Raw genomic sequence first — 24,570 nt, 5'->3', positions numbered from 1 at the left:
ATATACTGCTTCTGAACATGCAGGAGGCACCTTTTAGAAAAAGTGGCTTACAGACATTGCTGGATCCCTCCTCCTCATCTATGAAATTGTCAACACTTTCCCTTGGGAGACTGCATCATTTCTCCTAGGAAAGAAACCACTAGAAGGTGACCCAAGCATGGTGAAAAGGTGTTTGTGAATGCTCCCAGCCCTTTAAGGAACTTATTCATTTCACCCTAATGCCTGCAGGGCTTCCATACAGGGCAGAAGGTCAGAGAGCATAAGATGCCACCCCCCAAAAAATTTGATTGCTGAAGCTCAGCTGTTGGGTAACTGTGTAAAATATTTTTTAAAAAATTGGTGGAGGAAATAAAGGATTCATCCCCATTAAAAGCCTGTTAAAATAAAGACATCACACCTCATAGAACTCAAACATGTACCTAAGAAATATGCTGGAGATGGAATTCACCAACTATCACCAAACTACCTTTTGCACCAGCTATCCTAATGACGACTAGAGGTAGTGAGTGAGGGTCTCCTTACCTGTCCCTGCTTGCCTCTGCTCTATGATCCATGCCTTGACTCCTTCTCAGGTACTCCCTGTAATGAGTCAGTCCTCTTCCTTTCCTCTTAGAGACCAGATGGAAACATCTCTCTCTCCCTACCTATTCATTGTGTAGCTGATAAATAGGACTAGGTCTTTCCTATCGCAAATGTACTTCACCAATAAACCTATTTAGTTTTGATTGTACAACAATCTCCATGTGTGTTCTTTAAATAACTGCAACAACTAAACTCAGCACTGTAACTGGAGTGGGTAGCTTCCATTTGGTGCTTTGCTGAATAATCACAAACCCTAATAAAATGTACTCTGTGTATGCCCAGAAGCTATGTCCTCTGTGTACTTCTAAAATGTACTGCTCTGTAGACAGCAGGTAAAGGAACACCAATAAGTGTCATACATTATTCTTTGGCGTGTGTGGGGTGGTAAGGTTAAAATGTGTAGTAAAACAAGATTCCCCACCACCAGATTTAAATGGAAAAAATGGCCACTGCCATGGAGGATCAATGGAGCATTCTGGGAAATAGCTGTAAAAACTCTGAATTTTGTGAAATATTTAAGTTCTATATCTCCACTAATCAGCAAGGAACATAGAAAAAGATCCCTGAGATCCTCTAAGCAAAGAAGAGTAGGAAATTTCCAGGCTGAAAAATCTGTGTTTGGGGTTGGGGGCTGGCCTGGGCCAGCAGTGTCAAATTCTGCTTGTTCAGTCTGCTGCTGTTTGACTCCAGTAAATCTCACAAGATCTGGACATCTGTAGACAGAAATAAGTGTGCATAATTATCCTTAAGCATGATCTTCTACAATTTCAGTTTCCCTGAAAATTCATGGATAATTAAATTCATGGACAATTTTGAGAATATCTGTAGCGGATTAAATCCTTTGTCTCAGAGTAAGCTCAGTGGGGAAAATGAGGAATCTTCTCTGCTGAGCTTGTGGAAAGGCTTCTCCTAGAAACACTTCTGTATTAATGGTAGGTTCAAAAAGCTGGCACCAGATCTCTCCTACAGGGTACTCTGAATGGGAATTGGCGTGACCAAAAATTCTCATTTGCCCTTTCCTCCTTGCTAACAAGCAAGTGAATATTTCCAATTGTCCTCCCTGGCCTGCTCCCCACATATGGAGTTAAATTGTTAATTTGGCCAAGCTCTCATTGAAACGTGTTTTGCACCAGAGAAAAATCCCCCTTCAGCCCCCCCTTTCCTGAGTTAAAAATCAACTCAGAGAGGCTTGTAAAATGCAAAGAACAAAAAGAAAAACAGTTTTATTTCCAGTACTACAGACTGCTTGCATCTGAGGCTGGAGTACTGAGAATACTCAGTATGTTACAAGAATATTTCAAAAATCACCCTGAATGATGTTGAGGCAGCACACTTTAAAAATCATGGTTACTCTGTTGCAAAGTACAGGTATGTCAGAAAATGCAAAAGCACACTTAAATGCTTAAAGAGTCTTTTACAACTCCCTGGCTAGATGGACGAAGGCTATTGTTTCTTAGGTTAATTACATTACAGGTAAGCAATTTAGAACAGTATCAGGGATTTACAAAACAAACACACAAAAGTAATATAACTTCTAATGCCAAGTTTGACTAAACAAACTGTTCCCTAGACTAAACTTCCTGAAGCCAAAGCCCAGGCTTCCTTTTCTCAAACTCACCAAACTCTGGTTGAGAACTCAAGCTTCTTGCCATCCTGGCTTTCCAGGACCTGCAGAGTCATTTGCCAGCAGCCATCCTTTATGGCCACATGTCCTCCTCTGCACCTCCAGCCCAGCTTCTTCTAACAAAGAAGTCCCTTCTTCCTGTCAATGGCTCTCTAGGACTGATTGGCTGAGCCCTGGAGTTCACCAGTCTGTCAGTCAAGACAGGGTTCATTTCCAATTAACTCTTTAGAGGGAGGGGTGGCTGATCACTACAACTCCCACCAGGCTGAAAGTATCAACTCAATGTACAGCAACTGGGGGAAAGGCCAAGTGCATGTTAGGGATTATTAGGAAGGGGATTGAAAATAAAACTGCCAATCCGCATGATCCCCACCACACGATATTGTCATCTGAGGAGGTCCATCTCCAGTTACCACTGGTTCGTCTTGTGGCGACTCACAGGCGGGCCTTCTCTGTAGCTGCTCCTGGGCTATGGAATGCACTCCCGGCAAAAATCCCTATTTTGAGTTCATTACTGTTTTTCTGGAAAGCCCTTTAAACCTATCTGTTTGGCCTGGCCTTCCAGGGTTTTTGAAATGCTGTAAACTGTTTTAAATCGCTTTAAATGTTTGCCCTGGTTTTCCAGGGTTTTTAGCTGTTTGAATGTTTAATTTGTTTTATTCTGTTTTTATAGTTTTGATTTTAATCATTACTTGTTTTTAATTGTTTTTATTCTGTTGTAAACAGCCCTGAGCCATTTTGGAAGGATGGTATATAAACTGAATAAATAAATAAAAATAAAGAAATATTATAATGCCCTTATACAAAACTATGGTGCAGCCACACTTGGAGTACTGTGTACAGTTCTGGTCAACATTCCTAAAGAAGGACATTGTAGAATGGGGAAAGGTGCAGAAGAGGGCAACCAAGAATATCAGGGGCCTGGAGGCAAGGCATGTTGTAGCCTGTTGTAGCAAGGCTACAGCATCTGGAGCTTTTTAGTTTAGAAAAAAGACAACTATGGGGAGACATGATTGAGGTCTATAAAATCATGCATGGTGTGGAGAAAGTGGATAGAGACAAAATTTAAAAGAGGCTTAGACAGATTCATGGTGGACAGGTCTATCAGTGGCTATTAGTCTGATGGCTGTGGGCCACCTCCAGCCTCAGAGGAGCAATAGCAGGAGAGAGGGCATGCACACACATACCTCTTGCCTGTGGGCTCCCCAGAGGCATCTGGTGGGCCACTGTGTGAAACAGAATGCTGGACTAGATGGGCCTCCTTGGGCCTGATCCAGCAGGGCTGTTCTTATGATCTTAACATTTTCTCCCTCTCGCATAACATTAGAACCAGGAGTCATCCCATGAAATTATTTGACAAGAAATTTAGGACCAACAAAAGGAAGAACTTTTTCACACAATGCATAATCAACTTGTGGAATTCTCTGCCGCAAGATGTGGTGACAGTCAACAGCCTGGATGGCTTTAAGAGGAGTTTGGATAACTTCACAGAGGAGAGGCCTATCAACGGCTCCTAGTCTGAGGGCTATAGTCCACCTCAAGATGCCTCTGAATACCAGTTGCAGGAGAGTAACAGCAGAAGAGAGGGCCTGCCCTCACCTCTTGCCTGTGGGCTTCCCAGCAGCACCTGGTGGGCCACTGTGCGAAACAGGACACTGGACTAGATGGGCTTCCTTGGGCCTGATCCAGCAGGGCTGTTCTTATGTTCAGGACCATTCTGAGTAGTTACTGCCAAACAATTTCTGATTTCAAAAACAAACAAACATAAAAAACAGACCAGTGAAACAATCTGCTTCAAATGGCACACCCTGAGTGCTATCTCTATGGGTGACAACCATGAGTATTTTGAGCATTTTATGTAAAGCCATTTGTGGTTGTTACTCCTGAAAACATGCATAGAAGTTCAAGTTCTACCCATTCTTACCAAAACTGCTCGGGAGTGCTGGCTAAATGCTCGAGAGTGCTGCTCGGGAGTGCTGGCTAAATGACTGGGCATTTTAGGCTGAAAATGGGGAAATTGGCTTAGTTTGGGGAGCAGTTGGCTCAGCAGTAATCTGTTAGTCTAACTGGCCTATTTGGAAAAGATGGGGAGACAGGAATACAGTTTAAACATGTAGTCAGGATAAAATCGGGGTACAAAAGGCAAAAATCAGGTTGGGCAATTGGAATCGTACTTTTAGCCATTGTTCTAAACAGTAATTCTACTTAATACTGCAATAACTCAGACTAGTATTCAAACCAGATCTAGACTTAAGGTTTGCAGTAAGAATGTGCCAAAGAGTAGCAAAACAGGTGAGAGAGAGAGAGGGTGTGTGTGAGAGAGAGGTGGGGGAAAGATTTAAAAGAGCAAGATGCTCATACAACTGTTGCCTTCCTCTTTTGGTGCTGCTGCGTTGGGTGCCGGTTGGTTGGCCTCTTCTCTCTCTGTACCGTCGATGAGAGTCAGAGAGCAGAGTAGAGCTTAGCAGGGCGCAGAGTTGCTTAGGGTGAGCCAGAGCTGCTGATGTGAAGTAGTGGGCTTTTGCAGGCCTCCCTTGTAGAGTTAAGTAAGGCTTCGCTTGCCTTATGATTGAACTTGTGTTTTTCAGTTTTCAACCTATGCTGTAATCTGTTTTGCTGGAGTTTAGTGCAGGCTACTGTGACTTGTATTTTTGTACTGATGGAATACAGATGTTATGGGTTGCATACTGATAGGCAGCTTGTACCCAAATATGGTTAACAGGGTTGACCTGGCTTGCCAGGCAGGAACTGCGTAAGCAGGTTTCTGTGCCAGATGCCTTGCATTTTGTGCTTGCAGGCTGTCACTAGGGTTTTTTTTGACAGTAAAGAACATCTCTAAAGCTTGTTATACTATGGCCGAACTGTCAAGCTGCCCTGAAAAGGTGCATGAGCAAGGAGGAGCATTTTGCTAATATTGTCCCCAGATGTTTCCTGGAATTTCCCTTTTGTAGGAGCATTGGCAAGGTGCCATGCTTACTGGACTCTGGTTGCTATCTGGGTTTGTTTTGCTGGCACGGCCTGGATATCCCCCACAGATTGGAGAAAGGTCAGACAATGGCCTATAAAGGCCCATAGCTGATGTTGCTGTGGGGCTCTTCATCTCCACTGTAACTAGGGGAAAGGAGCCCTGTCTTAAGCTAGTGCCCCTGAGCTTGAGAGATATTGGCCAAATTTCTCAAGCGTCAGGAGGAAATAGGTAAGTATCGAACTGCATGACAAAATGCATAAGATCTGACCTGTGGCAAGCTGCAGAGGATTGAGAAGGGATGAAACTATTGAAATCTGTGAATATACCTATATTTTATTTCACTTAAATAAATCTCATGTATATTTTACTCATTTCTCCTGTTTGGTTATTCGGGGCCAGTCTCTAGGTTGCCACTCATCTGCTTTAAAGGACCTGTTTTGTGAAAAGCCCCAAGAAGGGAGCTCTGAAGGTTGGGAGTTAAGTTAAAAGCACAACACTGCCATGTGTTTGCGTAGGATATATTTACACTGCAAAATGTGTCTGGAGGGTGAGCTCACACGACTCCTCAGGGGCGGAGCCACCGTTGGGCAAACGGGTTCAAAGAATGCATTCGCAGCGTGGCTGGAGCGGCTCTCCCTGCCTTTTAAAAGCTGCGCTGCGCTGGCTGACTGAGCTCCCCAAAGGGGCCACGTGACCCAGTTTGGGGGCAAAACCACATCCCCGCGTCTGATATCAGACATGGGGGGAGGGGGGCGCTAAACGCTCCCTGCGTCTGATGTGTATGGTAGTTTGTTGTTTCATGCACTGAGTTCCTGAGTGGATTTTACCTGGAGAGAGACAAAGGCAAATGCTCAGAGGACTCCACTTTCATTCTAAAATTCCTATGGACTAGAGGTGGCCATACGTTCCTGCAGCGCTCAAATTATTTGAGGCCAAACCACTGGCGCAACTCCTCTATGGTGCCCAATTGGGGGCCCCCTCCAAATTTGCCCCAGTGGAGCGTTTTCAGGCCAAATTTCTAAGAATGGCCCTCCAAGTGCCACGCTCTATCTCAAATGCTGCTTTACACTTGGAAACGGGCATGATAAAGGTAGAGGCCTGAGTGTGGATCACCACTTTTAATCTCTGGCTTAAATTATCCCTCAGCCCTCAGGGCCTGAACCTTTGACCCTGCAGGACAATTTTCAGTCTTCCTGGAAACGGGCCATTTGGACTAAACGGTCATTCCTGGGCTTTACCCCTTCTCTCCCACTTGCTGTGGACTGTGACCAGGCAAGAGCAGTCATCAAGCAGAGGATAAAGGACACTGAGCACCAGGCTGACCTAGGCAGGGCTTCAACCTTCCTGTCCGTGGGAAGACACAGATACTCTGCCTCCCCCTCCGAGTACCTGTCACAGCTGGAGACCTCAAACCACAGAAGGGCCTTCACCCTTGCCCGTTGTCATGCCCTCCCCACCACTGTCCTGGAAGGCAAATACAGAAAGATCCCAGTTGTGGAGAGCTTTGTCCTGTGACATTGGGGAGGTCGAAACCACAGAGCTTGTACTCCTCTCCTGCCCCTTTTACAGAGACAGCCGGGCCAAGCTTATATTTCCACTACTTCTCAAGTACCCTGGACGCCCAAGCCATGCAGATACCCATATATTACTCTTGGATGAAGACCTGGCCTCCACATATAACCCTGCCAAGTGATGTGTGGCAGTGTGTAGGATCTGCCGGGCCTTGACTACCAGTCCATACCCTTGCATCAGCTCAGCATAGCTTTAAACTACAGACTAGTAGTTTATCTTTTCCTTCTAGTGTCCCCATTTAGATAATTTATTTTACATACTCTGTTTTACATACTCTGTTTTAAAATTTTGCATTTTAAATAATTCACATTTTTTATGTTCTTAACTTTTTAAATATGGCTGTTCAATGATTTCACAGCTGCCCCCTTTTCTAAGGTGTAGCAGTTTTATAGTATTATAATATAATTTTATAGTATTAAAGTAGCAATTCTAAAGCAGTTTAATGGTTCCACAACTTGTTTTTATTATGACAAATCATGCCCTACTGTTCTGTCTTATGCTGGTCTTGGACCGTAATAAAGATGGTTGATTGATTGATTGATTGATTGACTGACAAAGGTAAACTATGCAAACTGTGCAGTACATATGGTGAAATGATTGGAACTAGATGACATATCATAAGATCAGGATGTACTCAGATGTGAGATTACACATCTATCTAATTTGATGGGCCATTTCTCCACTGTCCGTGTCAGACAATTTTTAGTTCACACCGGGATAGGAAGGTTCCATCTTATCAATGTAGTTTGTGAGAATGCATTTCCTGCATCTCTTGAGGTGAGGAAATTCCTCTCCTGATTGCTTCATTTCTAATAGTACATCTATCAGGCAATGCTGATGAAAGGGGCTACCTATGGCTCTGTTTCGATTCTTGTGATAATCTAACCTGCAGGTACTATAACTAACATGTACATATGCCAGCATATGCCAGCATCTGCCTCTGAATCTTTGCTAGGCAAAAGGAAAAAATCCATTGTATACTGACCATGAGGCCGTGATGCAGTGCATCTGTGATATCCAATTTAGGGGTGCTTTGCTTTGCTCCCTGAAACAGAGCAGTACTGGCATCACCATCGCACAACTGGCCTATAGGAAAGATTTTGGTGTGGTTTGTGTGGAGGGGGTTAGTACATGTCTTTTAGTGAAAAACTGCTCGTTACATTCTGTTCATTTCCTGCCCCCCATGCCTTCCCCCCTCTGGATCAGAGATGTTTGCTTTCCCCACTTTTCCCTCCCTAGGATGTGGGATACACACACACACACACACTATATATATATATATATATATATATATACACACACACACACACACACACACACACACACACACACACACACATATGGATATTTATTTACTGCAGCCAGTGCCAGCCACCACTGATAATTTCCAATTAGAGATGCTTTCTCCATGTACAGGTTTTCAATTTTTACTAACCTATCTGGTCCCTCCCTACACCATAGCCCCGATAAATCAAACAAACCCTTTTCTGCTCAAATGGAATAGAAATACTTTTTCCAAAAATGCCAATTATCAATACTCACCTGTCTCCACTAAAATATGTATCCCACTGCTTTGCCACCATGTGTGGAAGATCCACTCTACTCTGCTACCACAAGACACAGATCTCCCTGACAACTGCTAGTTTAACTGTTGCCACCAGGGTGCTTTCCAGGCTAGCTGCTCAACAGCAGCAAATGCCTCCATTCAGGCAAGTCACATTCAAAACGTAAACAGCAGGGGGAGCAGCAGTCTTGTGGAAACTAACAACCCCCCTAAACAGCAACTTTTTAATGCTGGATATACGATGCCCTAGCTCTATATTGCAGCAATTAAATTCGAAACAAGGTATTGAAAATGTGAATGGCACCCTGCTGTCCACGTAGGAACTGCGGTGTCACAACACAGGAAGCACACTTCAGAGATACGATGTGTTTCTAGTCTGGAAAGCACCCAGGTAGACTTCTGAGCTTTAGGCTGGGTCTACCACAACCGCCTTTCAACTTCTCTTGCAAAACCAGAACTCCAACTCTTTCCAGGTCCAACTCTGATTTCTTATGGGACTCTCCACTCTCTTCCAAAAACTGAACTCTAACTGCTGACTAAAAACTCTCTCAAACTCTCTCTCTCTCTCTACCCAATTTTACTCCAACAGTTTTTTAAACAACCTAATTAGTGTAACTCAAAGTTCTCTCCATTTTTCAAATCTTCGATTCCTTCCAAAATCAACTGTCAAACTGACATTCTCAAAAGTGAATCCAAAGTACAGCAGCCCTGAACTCTTGACCTTGCCAGTTTTTTCCCCATGCACAGGGATTTGCAGACATAATGAACAGAAATCCTATTTACATGAATGAGGAGTTTTTAGGAATATCAAGGCATTAATAATACAATTCATTTACAAGCGCTTGTTTACAAAAAAACCCCAAGAGGTCTAAGCCTCGTTCCTCCTCAAGGATCAAAATGGGAGCTTCATTTTCACAGAGGGAGATGGGTCTGCACCACTGAAAGCCCCACCTGTGGCTCAAGAACTAGTCAGTTCAGCTCCGAGGAAAGCAGAAAAGCACAATTTTCCCAGTGGTGGAGGTTGCACGTTGCACTCAATCTCAAATGTTACACTCCAGACAGAGGAAGGAAAGGCAAGTCCAGTTTACAGTTAGAAATTGTTTTATGGTTTGTTTTTAAACAGGTAATCATCTGTAATGGGAACGTTGCCCCCTCCTGGCCTCCCTGTGGGGCTGGCCCATTTGCTACCTTGAGGCCTATTGTGTTGCCTTCTGAACACAAGGTGAAGTATAGGTGAACTCAGACCCCAGGGACAGGCAGGGACACAAAAAGAGAAGGAAAAGAATAAAACCTGGGCAGGGGCAAAGGAGAAGAAAGAGTTGGAGGCCCACAAGAGACGGGGCTTGTGAGGAAGGACTGAATGCTAGAGGGATGAGGGTGTAGGAGGGGGAGGCCTACTCCTTGGCAATTCCAATGATAGTCAAGATGAATAGGAAGATGTTGATGATGTCCAAGTACAGCATGAGAGCTGCAAAGACAAACTCCTCCGGGTTGATGGCCAGTTGCTTGTTCCCCAGGATCATCTGAGTGTCCACAGCCAGGAACTGCAAAGGAGAAGGAAGGGGCAGGTGACTCACAGAATCTCTCCCGGCATGAGGTGAAAGAGAAGATGCTAGCTGGCCTTCTCTTGGTAATACATGGAGTGAAAACCTCTCTCAGAGAGAGAGAAGCCGGGATGGAGGTGAAAGTACAGGCTTGAATAGCCTGGAGGTTTTTCACACAGGGCTCTATGTCTTGGGGTATCTGAAGAGTGAATCTGCTTCGCAGCAGATTTGAAGCATTTTAATTTGAGGGATTAGGTGGACCATTCACGTAGCCATCAGCACCTCCATCAAAACCTTCAGAGAAAGCAGAAGCCCTGGAGTTTTTTTCAAAAACTGCTGGAAACAGAGGATTTATTTTTTTTACCCGGGGCTAAGCCGGAATTCGCAGCCTCCATTCGTCACATTGTTGTATACAAAATACACTTTACTTCATTGCCTCTGAGTGTGTTTATTCCTCAGTGTGGTTTGCTTGCCAGTGTCTGTAGACTGAGAGATCCACATGTTATTCACACTTGCAAGTTTGCTTCTGAGTAATTCCCCCATTTTGATCCCAAGGCACAGGTGTACACACACCTGTCTAGCAGTGTTCCCTCTAGCAGGGTTTTCCAGATGCTGTTGACTATAACTCCCATAGTCCCCAGCCAAAGGCCATTGCAACTGGGGATGCTAGGAGTTGTAGTCAACAACATCTGGGAATCCCCGTTACAGGGAACACAGCAGTCTAGGATGCCTGAGTTCAAGGATGCAAGCCCAGTCACACTAGGCACCCAGATGATTTGGGACTCCCTGGATGAAGGCGCCTGCACAGCAGCCTTAGATGCCTCCTCCCCTGCAGTGAAGGCCTTCCTGTTCCCTGAAAGCCAGATCTCCAGCTTACCTTCCCCCCCACCCGCCCAAGGTTACATCTCAATATACAGAATAGGAAAGATATAAACTGCTCATGTTTTCTCTCCTCCCTCCAATTTATTTTCTCCCTTTTTCCAAACACAGGAGGCCTCACTTGGGCCATTTCCCACTTCATTCTTCACTTACCTGATGAATGTGGTGTTTTCTTCATAAAACATTATTTTAAAAAGAAAAAGGTCTGGGCCTCCCAACTCTGTTTGCCTCCTGGGGTACATTATGGTGATGCTTCATTATCTGGACCTGATCTGATGCTACACATGGTTGCTTGTGTGGTGCTAATTAATCTAGACCTTTCCTCCTGGATGGCTACCTGCCTTCTTCCCCAGCTAGTCGGAGTTGGCTACAGAAAGGAAGGCTTCCCCTCGCAGCTAAGTAATTCCCCTGGCTGTAGAGAGTAATTCCCCCAGAATTGGTTTGGCTCCCCTACCCAAGGGACTCAGACTAGGTGCACACATGTAGATGAGACACAGCAGTCCGAGGAAGCACGGCCAGAGAGACTCCAGCGACTGGCACAAGGGAACGGAGAGCCGCTCCCTACAGCTGCCCCCTGTGACACTCACACAGGTGAAGAGGAGGGCTCCGAGGGAGGCATAGACAAGCTGCAGGATGCGGTTTCGGATGAAGATGCAAAGGATGGCGAAGATGATCAAGATCACGCAGCCGACAAACAGCACCCCATGGCACAAGGTGAAGTCGTACCTGGTCTGCAGGGAAAGACCACCCTGTCAGAGATTGGCGAGCAGCTAAAGAGGTGCCAGTGCCCCCTCCCCCCTCGCCTCCATTAGCCTAGTCCACTTTGGCCACTTCCGCCGTTTATTCCACATCACCAAGACCACCCCTGATTGGGTTTGTTCCTTGCTCTGAGCTGGAATATTGGGATCTAACAATGGCTTCGCTGAAAACGGTCAAAGGTGCTGTTTTGTACCAATCATCAGAGCCTCTCTCTCTCTCTCTCTCTCTCTCTCTCTCTCTCTCTCTCTCTCTCTCTCTCTCTCTCTCTCTCTCTCTCTCACACACACACACACACACACACACACACACACACACACACACACCTTATTTCTTGATCCATGGCACATCTGCATGATTTTGCTCTGCTGTGAATGTTAGGACGTCAAAGAGCATCGTTCGCCTGGGAGCAAGGGCAGAGGCCTGAAGAATCTGCACCAATATGAGCACCTGTCTCCCAGAGAGCAACAGCTGCCTCTCACGGCTCACCTCTGGGCAATGCCATGGGATGTGGTGATGGCTACCAGCTTGGATGGCTTTAAAGGGGCCTTGGGCAAGGGCATGGAAGCCAGGTCTATCCATGGCAACTAGTCTGGTGGCTACCATCAGACACACGGGCTGCCAGTGGCAGGGGAGCAATGGCAGGAGTTGGGGCATGCCTTCTCCTCCTGATCTGGGGCTTCCTAGAGTCACTGCAGAAAACAGGGTGCTGGACTAGAGAGGCCTTGGGCCTGAGCCAGCAGAGCTCTTATGACGGAGCTGCCCAGTCAGCTGCCTGCTCAGCCCTGGTGGCTCCACCAAGGGGATGACCAGCCCTGGTTGTTCTGGGCAGGACAAGAGTAGCTGCCCACTCTTTGCAATGGATCGCACTGCATGGCTTCTATCAGTTGCAGAACATTTCCCCTTTCTATGCCATGGCTAAGGGGGGCCCTAGAAGTCCCGTGCGGCAGGGGAGAGGGGCAAAGCACCCACCCACCTGCATGGAGAAGATCACGACACTGAAGCAGACGACGGCAGTGATGCCCACCGCCATGAGGACGGCTTCTGTGTTGTACATGCTGGTGATAGCACCCAGCAGGTAGGAGAGGCTCAGGGTCACAATGGACTGTGGGGCAGAGACAACAGCAGTCAGCTCTGGGGACTCCAGGCTGCCCTTCCCTAGAGGGAGAGGGAAGGCAGCACGCTCTCTTCCAAGCCTGTCTTTCCCTACCTCCAAGGCCTTCCCCTCCCATCAGCCTTCTTTCCCTTTCCACACAGGCCTGCCTTTGTCTTTCCACAAGACACCTTGCAGCCTGGTGTCCTTAAGGCGGCTGCTGTCCATTGCCACCCCTCCCCCTCCCCACCCCCAAGAGGGGTGGGTCTGGCCCCTACCAGGACCACAAGGTTCCAGGGGTACTTGCGCTGGAACTGGCGGCAGCAGGCGAGGACCATGATGGACACAAAGAGGACGATCAGGGAGGCAGTGACTAGCCAGCCGTGGGCATGCACAAATCTCTTCACCTCCGGCACAAAGGTGAAGATGGCCACGAAGGCTGATGTCACGGAGAGCTGGAGGGACAGCACCAGGAACACCTGCCGGCACACGGTCAATGGGTGAGGAGAAGAAAGCCGCTCATGGGAGGTGCTGCTGCCACCACCCGAGAGGGGATCAAACAAGCAGGCCCCAGCCAGAACGGGCCTGGGGCAGAGTCCTGGGTGTCCTCAGGACAGACCGATATAATTTTGGAGGCGCTAGGGGGCTTGGTGGTCTTGTAGCCCCACCCCCTGCCAGCGCAGGAATCTGTTACAGGCTCCTTGACAGCTGCCTGTCCAGTCTCTGTTGGGAAACCTCTAGAGAAGGAGAGACCACCAATGCACAAGGCAGACTGCTTGGCTCTTAAACAGCTATCAGGAGGGTTTCCCTCAATCTGCTTCATTGTGATTTTAATCTTTGGGTCCAACTCCTGGCCTCAAAGCGACAGAGAACAGGCCCTCTCCCTCTCCGACAACGCGAACGGTCGCTTTCAAACTCAGCGGTGGCCAAGCATTTCCCTGCTCTGCCCTCTCCTGTGGAAGAGGCTCCACACAATGCCGATACCTCTTCACCTTCCCAACTGCTGCTGTTCGCCATCATCTCTTGCAAGGTTTCTCCCTCTTCTTTCTTTTGAATGGGAGATGCTGCCAGGGAGGAGACTTGGACCTTCTGGGAGCAGGTGCTACTTCACTAGGGCAAGGCTGGGATTCAAGCTCACAGCTAGACTTGGGGAGAATCATATGTCCCCAAAATATTATCTGCAATTTCTCTGGGGGAGACTATTGTTGTGTGTGGGTGGGTGGGTGGGAGATATTGAGGAATTGCCTCTGAACTTAAGAATATTCTCCAAAATACAAATATGACAATACAGTATAACACATATTTATATGCCACTTTTCAACAAAAGTTCCCAAAGCAGTTTACAGAGTTATAAATACATAAATAAAATGGCTCCCTGTCCCCAGAGGGCTTTCTAAAAAAGAAACATAAGATAGACCCCAGCAACAGCCACTGGAGGGATGCTGTGCGGGGGATGGATAGGGCCAGTTGCTCTCCCTCTGCTCAATAAAGAGAATCACCACTTTAAAAATGTGCCTCTTTGCTCAGTTAGCAGGTGACTGCTAAAATCCTCATGAGGATCTTTTTCTTTAACATAGGAGCTGACTTTCCAGAAATGATACTGCACCCCACCAGCGTGCTCCTCATTGAGGAGAAAATACAAGAAAAACAATGTCCAGACATCACTGAGAGGGAAAGAAACCATGGAAATTTCTTGGATTGAGACTTCTCACTTGCTTTCTATAAAAGGACAAGAAAATCAATCCACAAGCAGCTGATAGCATCTGTTTAAGTTTATAACCAAGATAATGAACACATTCATGACTCTGCACATGCTCAGAAACCGTGGACATACTGTGCTTAGATTCTTAAGGTAGAGACACAAGGAAATAATTGTGTGAACTGGATCTATATTTATGAAAAGGTGTGTGACTGCCCAAGCACAGGCACTATGGACATACTTAGATTCACACAAAATGGATTGGGGTCTTATACTCAGCACATGCGCAGAGTGAACAGTATGCATAATTCAGTAACAAGCTTCACTGAATGAAAGGAGAGGCACAAGAGGGGTTGGGTGATTCTTTGCCTCCTGATAGATTGCACCAGCCACTCTTGTGCCATTTTTTAAAAGACAGAATTCATTGGTGGTCCCCCAACCCTGAGGTTTGCTTCCTCTGTTAGCCATGGCCCCTAGAAGCTATCAATGGCTATATGAATGATTCCTGGGTGAAGAACTATGTGAGGTGAGAATTTGTGAATTGGAATAATGACCTTAAGACTTCTCCTGCCTTTCAGGTGAAGAAGACTAGAAAAAGCACGACTGGAGGACATTCTAGTCCGTGTCTACCAGACACAACCAGCCCTGCCACTGAATGATGCCACATCTGCACAGCCCCTCTCACAGCACACAGGCCTCCTCCCCACTCCCCAGCCACATCACTTAGCAGACACACCAGGCTTCCCTTCAACACCCTCACCTTGCGGATGAAGGCCTGGCGGAGCTTCTTGTCATCCCAGTCGGTGGTGGGTAAATCCTGGTCGTTGTACGTGGGGGGCAGCCTATCCTCACGGTAGTTGCCATAGCGTGGGGCTGGGATCAAATGGAGGCAGAGAAGGTCAGGCTGAGGCTCCACCCTTTGAGCACTGTCCCTTTGAGCACTGTGGGTCTCCTGCCTTGACCATGCCAGGCCCCTGCCTCCCTCATCCCAGCCCATGGTTGGGGGCCCTGCTCAACAATCCTTGAGGATGCCCTGGTAACTTTGCTCCATATCACATTGACAGGGCATCTCCCTGAGCCTTGGGGGCAGAATGCAGCATGCGGGCAAGTGAGCCTGAGATGGGCCCCAAGTCGCACGGCGATATGCCATGTTGTCTATATGCTATATTGCCCTGGACGCCCCAAGGAAGAGGCTGGAGCAGGGCTGCACAACTCCGGCCATCCGGATATTTTTTGGAGAACAATTCCCATTATTTCCAGCCAGGGTGATTAATAGTCAGGGATGATGGGAGTGGGAGGCCAACATCTGCAAGAGGCTGTGCAACTTTGGGCGAGAAGATGGAGAGTGCTAAACTGGAGCAAGGGTCTGTCAGCTCTAAGGGGGACCCTTGGAGAATCCCAGGGGCAACTGCTTCAAACCCTCAGAGCTAGCTGTGCAAAGGAGATGAGCCCTGCTCCCCCTTTCAAGACCTTCCCCACAGCAGGATGGCTACTTACCTCCCTGGTCCACAGGGCCAACAGAATGGTGCTGGATGTAGGGGCCCTGCACGTAGGGCCCTGGAGGGTATACGGTTTGAGGATAGGGTCCCTGTGGATAAGGTGCCGAAGATGGATAGGAACCTTGTGGGTACGGCCCCTGAGGGAAACCAGGCTGGCCGTAGTAGGCCCCGGGCTGGAACTGCGGCTGTGGATAGGGAGCCACTGGGTATGGAGGCTGAGCGTAGCCAGGAGGGATGGGAGTCTGCTGGCCAGGGATCGGTTTGCCAGATGCCACGATGTTCTTCCCATCCGACATGGCTCTGGTGCTCACACACCTGCCAACTGCTCAGAGCTGCAGATAAAATGAGAGAGAGAGAGTGAGAGAGAGAGAGAGAGAGAGTGAGTTAGAAATTGCCCCTCTGTGCATCCCAGAAAGGAAACGTGTCCCCACTTGGGTCTAAAAATATAGCCCTCTTCAGGCATAATATGGAAGGCACTCTGCACAAGAAGAACGTCTAAAATGGGGCTAGAAGTCCCACCCCTTCCCTGTGAGTCATTCCTGTCAGTACCCCTGTTCGCAGAGTGTTGTTCATCTGAAGAGGAGGACTGTCCAGACAAACACCAATCTAACCCTGCATTGACTGAATTGGAAGGCCTGCCCAAATGAGGAGAACAAAAAGGAACACAAATTCTGGCAAAAGAAATGCAAAGTGACAATAAGGGAGGCAAAAAGAGAGTTTGAGGAACATTTAACTAAAAGCATCAAGGGGAATAACAAAAACTTCTTTAAATACATCAGATGCAGGAAACCTGCCAGGGAGGTGGTTGGATCATTAGATAATGAGGGAGTGAAAGGAATTATTAAGGAGGATATGGAGGTTGCAGAGAAGCTCAATGAGTTCTTTGCGTCTGTCTTCACGGCAGAGGACACTGAGCATATACCTGTTCCCGAAACAGGCTTTTTAGGGATGGAGGCTAAAGAACTGAGTCAGATAGCAGTGACAAGAGATGATGTTCTAAACTGTCTGGAAAAATGGAAAACTAGCAAATCTCCAGGGCCAGATGGCATCCATCCAAGGGTCCTCAAAGAACTCAAATGTGAAATTGCCGACCTCCTTGCTAAAATATTTAACTTATCCCTGAAATTGGACTCTGTACCAGAGGACTGGAAAGTAGCCAATGTAACACCGATTTTCAAAAAGGGATCCAGGGGCGATCTGGGTAATTACAGGCCGGTTAGCTTAATGTCTGTTCCAGGATCACATTCGCATCCTCAAGGATAAAATTGTAAAACACATAGAAGAACAGGCCCTGCTCGGAGAGAACCATCATGGTTTCTGCAAAGGTAAACCTTGCCTCACAAACCTTTTGGAGTTCTTTGAGAGTGTCAAAAGGTCTGTGGATAAGGGTGATCCACTTGACATAGTATACCTGGACTTCCAAAAAGCTTTCACCAAAGTTCCTCATCAAAGACTCCCGAGAAAACCTAGCAGTCATGGGATAAAGGGACAAGTTCACATGTGGATTTCTAACTGGTTGAAGGACAGGAAACAGAGAGTAGGGATAAATGGAGAGTTTTCACAATGGGGTCTAAACTGTAAGAAGTGGGGTCCCCCAGGGATCTGTACGGGGACTGGTGCTTATTAATTTATTCATAAATGATCTAGAAGCAGGGGTAAGCAGTGATGTGGCCAAATTTGCAGATGATACCAAACACTTTCAGGTAGTGAAATCCAAAACGGATTGTGAGGAGCTCCAAAAGGATCTCTCCAAACTAGGGGAGTGGGTGACAAATTGGCAAAACTGCTTCAGTGTTGGCAAGTGTAAAGTAATGCACATTGGGAGAAATAACCCCAACTTTAAGTATACGCTAATGGGATCTGAGCTGTCGGTGACTGACCAGGAGGGGGATCTTGGGGTTGTGGTGGACCGCTCGTTGAAAGTGTTGACTCAATATGCGGCAGCTGTGAAAAAGGCCAATTCCAATCTAGGGATCATTAGGAAAGTGATTGAAAATAAAACTGCTAATATTATAATGCCCTTATACAAAACTATGGTGCAACCACAGCTGGAGTACAGTGTACAATTCTGGTCACCACATCTAAAAAAGGACATTGTAGAACTGGAAAAGGTGCAGAAGAGGGCAACCAAGATGATCAGCATCCTAGAGCACCTTCCTTATGAGACAAGGCTACAACCCCTGGGGCTATTTCATTTAGAAAAAAGATGACTGTGGGGAGAAATGATAGAGGTCTATAAAATCATGCATGGTGTGGAGAAAGTGGAGAGAGAGAAATTCTTCTCCCTCTTACATCACACTAGAACCAGGGGTCATCTGGCTGCTGTCACCACGAGATGTGGTGACAGCCAACATCCTGGAAGGCTGTAAGAGGGGTTTGGATAACTTCATGGAGGGGAGGTCTATCAATGGCTACCAGTCGGAGGGCTATAGGCCACCTCCAGCCTCCAAGGCAGGATGCCTCTGAGTACCAGTTGCAGGGGAGTAACAGCAGGAGGGAGGGCAGGCCCCTTTCAACTCCTGCCTGTAGGCTCCAAGTGGCATCTGGTGGGCCACTGTGTGAAACAGGATGCTGGGCTAGATGGGCCTCCTTGGGCCTGATCCAGCAGGACTGTTCTTATGTCTAATACAGCAGAGTGGGACTTCTGGCCCCACTTTAATATCTCTGTGTGGGTGAAGCCCCCTTCATATAGTGCCTGAAGAGGACTTATGTTTTGATAGGACCCAGAAGAACTTCTCTCAGGCCAGACTGGATACCAATTCAATGTCAGATTTTTCAGGGTGGAGAAGAGAGAAAAGGTATGGTGTCTACCAGTGTTCTCTCTAATCCCCCCCCCATCCCCTGCGACCCAGCTGGGTTTTTAAAAGGTTTTTTTGGCATGTGCATGCAGCATGCAAATGCAAGTGATATCTTTGCATTGACATAAGAACATAATATAAGAACAATCCCTTCTGGATCTGTCCCAAGGCCTGTCTAGTCCAGCTTCCTGTTTCACACAGTGGCCCACCAGATGCCTCCCAGAAGTCCACAGGCAAGAGGTGAGGGCATGCCTGCTTTTTTGCAGTTGCTCCCTTGTAACTGGCATTTAGAAGCATCTTGCCTCTGAGGCTGAACAAAGGGCAAAGATGAGGCTCAGACCAGACAAGGCAGCAAACCTTGGATTTCTCTCCTAAGGAAGACAGCCGGCCATCCATCCAGCAATATATAAATAAATAAATCATCACAAAAACAAGGGGGAAAGGACAAGCTAAGTTTGTTATGGCCCGTTTTTTCTAGGGTCTGATTTCTGGCATATGTTCAGGAGCGCGTCCTCTCTGCAGTCAGTGAGCCTGAAGAGAGGCAAGGGAGCTGGCTGTGCAGGCTTCCTTTGAGCTGAAAGGACAGCCTGCACAGCCAATCAGGGAGGGAGAGAGGGAGGAGCTTCCTCCCTCAACTCCAGTCCAGCTGAATGCACCCCCAAGTGCTGCATTCGGAGGAAAAGGAGGCTTCCTGGAGGCTCCCTGAAGTCTCCTTGGATTGGAGCAACAAACCTCATTGCAGACTGAGGGTTTAAATTGGAGTCTCGTCAGTGCAACCTCGGGTCGCATTTCTGACGGGGCCAGAGTTGGTTGGATTTGGACATAACGAGAGGGAAACTGCCCTTCCAACTGCGGCCTCCCGTTACAAGAGAAGGCAACTATAGGGTCCAGATCGCAAGAAGTAATTGCTCCATTCCATTCTGCACTGACTGGATCTTGCATTCTGCATCTAGTTCTAGGCACTACATTTGAGGAAGGAGGCTGATAAATTGGAACAGGTTCAGAGGAGGGCAACCGAGATGGCGAGGGGTCTGAACACTAGGTCCCAGGAGGAAAAGTTGAAAGAGCTGTGCATGTTGAGGCTGGAGAAGAGGAGGCTGAGGGGGGAACCAATGGGTTGCAATAGCAAGGAAGTGGATTTAAGTGAGACATGCGGAGGAACCCCCCAAATGGCAAGAACTCTTCAGAACAGCCTGCTCTGTGCAGTGGTGGGCCTTTGTTCACTGGTAGTCTCCAGACAGGGGCTGGAGAGCCACCTCTCAGAAATGATGTTGCAATTTCTTGCCCTTCCCTGGGAGCTGGTCTAGAAGAACTCCATGTCCCAATCCATTCCTGAGGTGCCTCAGTTTGCAAGCAGCTCTTGAAGACAAGGCTCAGGCCAGAGGAAACAACAAACTTTTTATTTCTCTCCTGAAGAAGACATCAAGCAAAGAAATAAAGCAAGGAAGTAAAGAAACAAAGAAAAAAAGGGGGGGGAAAATACAAGCTAAGTGTTAGGGCTAGTCTTTTCTAGGGTTTGATTTCTGGCTGGCTGGAAGTTTGTGCTTATGACAGAGCAGTTAGATTGGGTGGGGGATTATCTCCAGGTGAGTCACACATCTTGTGGGAGGGGCCACATTCCTGAGGTGCCTCAGTTTGGAAGCAGCTCTTTAAGACAGGGTTTAGTAAAGAGGAGCTTTGCTCCCAGGAACTTCGGAACAGAGGCTTGCAAACAGATATCTAAGGAGTTTGGTGTGGAGTTTAGTGGGAAATTTGAGGGAAGACACAGAAGTGGTCCCCATTTATCACAAAGGAGACACTCATCCTGAGGAGAAGGTGAGTACTACTTCACTTTTGTAATTTTCTTGGAAGACAGAGCTTAAATGCTTTACTTAGCTGACAACTGAAGCTTAGACCTAGTTTACAATTTATCAAGTTCTATATATTCTAAATAGCCAATAAAACCAGTCATGGAGGTAGAATGTCAGCAGGGGAAGGGGTGCTTACCAGCGTACTGCACAGAGCATTGCATATATGACCTAATACTTGAGGGGCAGAAGTCCTGGGTATGTGCTCAGTGCCAATTGCTCCTGGCTCTCAGGGAACAAGTTTGTTCCCATGAAGTCAAGATGGCTGACCTAGAGAAGCTCAGGGAGGTAGAGAGGTTTGTGGGTGAGACCCTCAGGGATGTGATAGAGGCATCCCATTGGGGGTGGAGTAGCACTGTATATTAAAGAAAGGATAGAATCCAACAAGCTAGAAAACCTAGGAGGACTGAAGTCCTACACAGAATCATTATGGGTGACAATATGAGGACTGAAAGGAAAAGTGTTACTTACTAGGGACGTGCTCTTGACCAAAGGCAGTGTTCCCTCTAAGGCATGCTCATGCGCGCGCACACACACATTTTAGATCCATTAATTTTAGATCCTGCACAGGCTGAATAATAAAAGCCCCATTCTGAATGCACATGTGCACACAATGCCTTGATAACAAAACTCAATCTACACAGAGAAGAAAATTAGAAGGAATGCTGCCCGCTGGACCAAAATGCTGAGCATAGCTTGGAGCTGCAGAAGGAAATCAGGGAGGCGTCAAAGAGAGACAGAGCAGTAATAATGGTTTACTTCAATTACCATCACATTGACTGGGCAAATTCTCATTTGGGAATTGACAGAGAGGCCAAATTTCTAGAAATGCTAAATGACTATGCCTTAGAACAGTTGGTTGCAGAACCAATCAGAGATAAAGTGACCTTGGATTTAATCCTGAGTGGTGCCAAGTACCTGGTGTGAGATGTCAGAGTTGTAGAACCATTGGGGAACAGTGACCATAGTCTGATCCAGTTCAGCTTATTTGAGACTGGAGCACTGCCAAGGAAGTCCAACAGAGATGCGTTGGACGTCAGAAGAGGAAACTTCTCAAAAATGAGGGGACTTGTAAAAAGGAAGCTGAAAGGGAAAGTCAGGAGGGCCAAATCACTCCAGAAAGCATGGAACTTATTTAAAATCTACAATAATACAAGCTCAGTTAGACTGTATACGAAGGAGGAGGAAAGGTACCACCAAGTTCAGGAGTACACCAGAGTGGCTAACAAGTAGAGTCAGGAAAGCTATAAAAAAGAAGACTTCCTTCATAAAATGGAAGTCCTGCCCAAATGAAGAGAACAGAATGGAACAAACTCTGGCAAAGAAAATGCAAGGATAGGACACAATAAGGGATGCAAGAAGAGAGTTTGAGGAGCATATAGCTAGAAGTGTCAAGGGGAATAACAAAAACCTTTTAAAATATATCAGAAGCAGAAAACCTGACAGGGATGCAGTTGGACCCTTAGATGATGTGGGTATGAAAAGGATTATTAAGGAGGATAAGGAGATTTCAGAGACGCTGAATGGGTTCTATTCATGGCAAAGGATACTGATCATATACCTACTCCAGAACTGAGCTTCTCAGGCTCAGAGGCTGAAGAACTGAACCAATTTGAGGTGACGAGAGAAGATGTTCTAAACTGTTCTGAGAAATGAAAACTTAACAAGTCACCAGGGCCACGGCGATGGCATCTGCCCAAAAGTTCTGAAGTAACTCAGGTGTGAAATTGCTGGTCTCCTAGCAAAAGTATGTAACTTGTCCCTACAATCAGGCTCTGCACCAGAGGATTGGAAAACAGCTAATGTAACTCCGATTTTCAAAAAGCGATCTGGGAGGGATCTGGAATATTACTCCTGTGTTGGATAAATTGATGGAAAGCATACAAGGACAAAATTGTATAACAGGCTTGCTGAAGGAGAACCAGCATGGCTTCTGCAAGGGCTATGTTACAGTAGCTATTTTCCAGTCCTCTGGTACGGAGCCTGTTTGTAGGGACAAGTTCCATATTTTTGCAAGGAGATCACAAATTCATCTTTGAGTTCCTTCAGATTCCTCTGGCTCTTCTCAGGTTCCAGGGTAAAACCACCTCCTTTCCAAGGCAGGCCTGGCCTTTGCTAGGAGGTCCAGCACTTGCCTGTTCTTCCGCGGTGTCCTTATTCCAGTGCCAAACACCTTCCCAGGCCAACTGGAAGAAGCCAAGTTGTGGGAAGTAGAAGTGGTAGTCCAGCTGCCCCTCTCACTGCTGAGCTTCCTGGTGCAAAGGAACTCTTCTGGGCAGAGTGGAGAGGCTGGACCTCAACACCAACCACCCTGCAGGTGTGTCTGTCCACACACATGCAAAAGGCTTCACAAGTTACCCTGTCTTCACATAAGTATTAGAAATAAGTGCACATTTCCGCCATCCACACCTATGAATATGATGAATATTTAAACACTGCTTTTTAACAAAAGTTCCCAAAGTGGTTTACACAGAGAAATAAGAATAAATAAATAAAATGGCTCCCTGTCCCCAAAGGACTCACAATCTAAATCACCACTTTTTAAAAGGTGCCTCTTTGCTCATTTAGCAGGGGCTTTCCTTCCTTTGCACCTGTGTCTAATGATATATTGTAAGCCCCTCAAGGCAGGGACCGGCCTTCTTGTGCCTTGTACTTAGAACCATGTACTTAGATGGCACAATAATATTATGGCCCGTTATCCTTGAAACAACCAGCCTCCCTCCATCTGTGCTCTCTTGCAGAGGAATTGCCTAAGCCGCGCTCCTAGCCAACCCACTCCCAATGAGCTCATAATTGAGCAAAGCTGCTTTCAGACCTGGGCAGCGAGGAGGGTGTTGGGGCCCATAGCACATGCTCCTCACCACTGCTTTGCAGCCTGCGTCTTGGGGCTCTACAGCCATTCCCTTCCATCCCAACGTCTCTCCCCACCCACCTTGCCTGTGTTGCTCCTGCTAGTGCAGCAGCCAAGCCCTCCTTCCAGCGGACGGGCTCCCCACAGGAAGCAGCCCCTTCCCTCTCCCTCCCTCCCTCCCTCCGCTGCCCTACCTTTCAGGGCAGCTCTCAACTGCTGCCCAAGAGGACAGAAGATGGTCGGGTTCTATTATGGCCACTGTTGCCATAGTAACCACCTTGCCCTGGAGTGTTTTGATGATAGGCAAATGGAGGCAGGGACCTCAAGGGGCGGGTTCAGGGGCCATTGGAGTCGGGGGGGGGGATGTGCCACTGTCCCTGAGGCAGACTGAGCTGTGCCATCCACACATACACCCCCTCCCCCCGCCAGCTTCTCAGTCCAAGTTGCCCAGGACTCCCAGCAGGCAGCGTCCTTCCACCGACAGAATGCTGCATTGGATGTTGGCCACTCTTCTGAATTTTGTATTTATCTTTCTGCCGGCAGTTTCCGTAACACACTAGCAGTTCAGCTGTGAAGATACTTGTAGCAGGATGGAGGGAAGCTTGTAGCAGGATGGAGGAAAACACACACACAAAATAAAAAACCAGTTTGTGAGACCATGAGAGCCAATGTGGTTACGTCAGAGGTGCAGCGAGGTAATTTTGGAACCTGGGCCTGAGGGCCTTTGGAGCCTCCCACTCCGGGTGCTCCAAGTTAAACATCTTTTTTAACATGTAGGTTCTTAAGGGCACAAACCACACCACCCAGGACAGACTAAAGAGGATTTGGGGCCCCCCAGGGGGTGTGGAGGCCCTGGGCTTCGGCCCCCAAGTCCAGGGGTAAGAGCGCCTCTGAGTTACATGGTGAGGCTGGACTAGGTGAGGCTGGACACTCACTGGGTGCCTCTGGGCCAGTCACTCCTCTCTCCGCCTCACCTACCTCAAAGGGAAGTTCGGAGGTGAAACATCACCATGTGCACTGCTCTGGGCTCCTTGGAGGAAGATCCAGAATAGAAATAAAGACCCAGAAACAAAGAGTGCAGGAGGCCCACAAATATCACAGGTTCTGCAGTCACTGTTTTCTAAAAAAAAATCATTATTCTTTACCATTTTTGACATTATGTGGCTTACAAACATCTTTCACAGTTTTTTCTATCCCCCCCACCCCAAGCTCAACCTTCCCTCCCTAAGCCAGCCTTTGCATGCTGTGCAAATGAAAGGGGATTAATGATTTGTATTGAAAATCTCATTTGCTA

At 47.2% G+C, this 24,570-nt stretch overlaps 1 protein-coding gene across 9 annotated transcripts; it reads right to left on the bottom strand.

Annotated features, from left to right (window-relative positions):
* Positions 1-9,393: 9,393 nt before the first annotated feature.
* LOC128322921 (protein lifeguard 1-like) lies at positions 9,394-23,670 on the bottom strand. 9 transcript variants are annotated; one of them, XM_053245173.1, is made up of 8 exons: positions 23,471-23,668; positions 22,561-22,834; positions 15,779-16,112; positions 15,042-15,154; positions 12,890-13,061; positions 12,466-12,594; positions 11,321-11,464; positions 9,394-9,854 (listed from the first exon to the last, which is right to left on the bottom strand). In XM_053245173.1, the coding sequence occupies exons 3-8, from the start codon at positions 16,074-16,076 to the stop codon at positions 9,550-9,552; spliced, it is 1,161 nt and encodes a 386-aa protein (XP_053101148.1). In that variant the 5' UTR covers positions 16,077-16,112; positions 22,561-22,834; positions 23,471-23,668; the 3' UTR covers positions 9,394-9,549. The 9 variants fall into 9 exon arrangements, with proteins under 9 accessions (XP_053101148.1, XP_053101150.1, XP_053101149.1 ...); XM_053245175.1 differs by having other exon boundaries at positions 22,561-22,788; XM_053245174.1 differs by lacking the exon at positions 23,471-23,668 and adding an exon at positions 23,358-23,452.
* Between the last annotated feature and the right edge of the window lie 900 nt (positions 23,671-24,570).

This window comes from Hemicordylus capensis, chromosome 4 (genome assembly GCF_027244095.1).
Source record: "Hemicordylus capensis ecotype Gifberg chromosome 4, rHemCap1.1.pri, whole genome shotgun sequence".
In the NCBI taxonomy this organism is placed as follows: Eukaryota; Metazoa; Chordata; class Lepidosauria; order Squamata; family Cordylidae; genus Hemicordylus; species Hemicordylus capensis.
The sequence above is the reverse complement of the archived record's forward strand: the minus strand, read 5'-3'. Positions and strand labels throughout refer to the sequence as shown.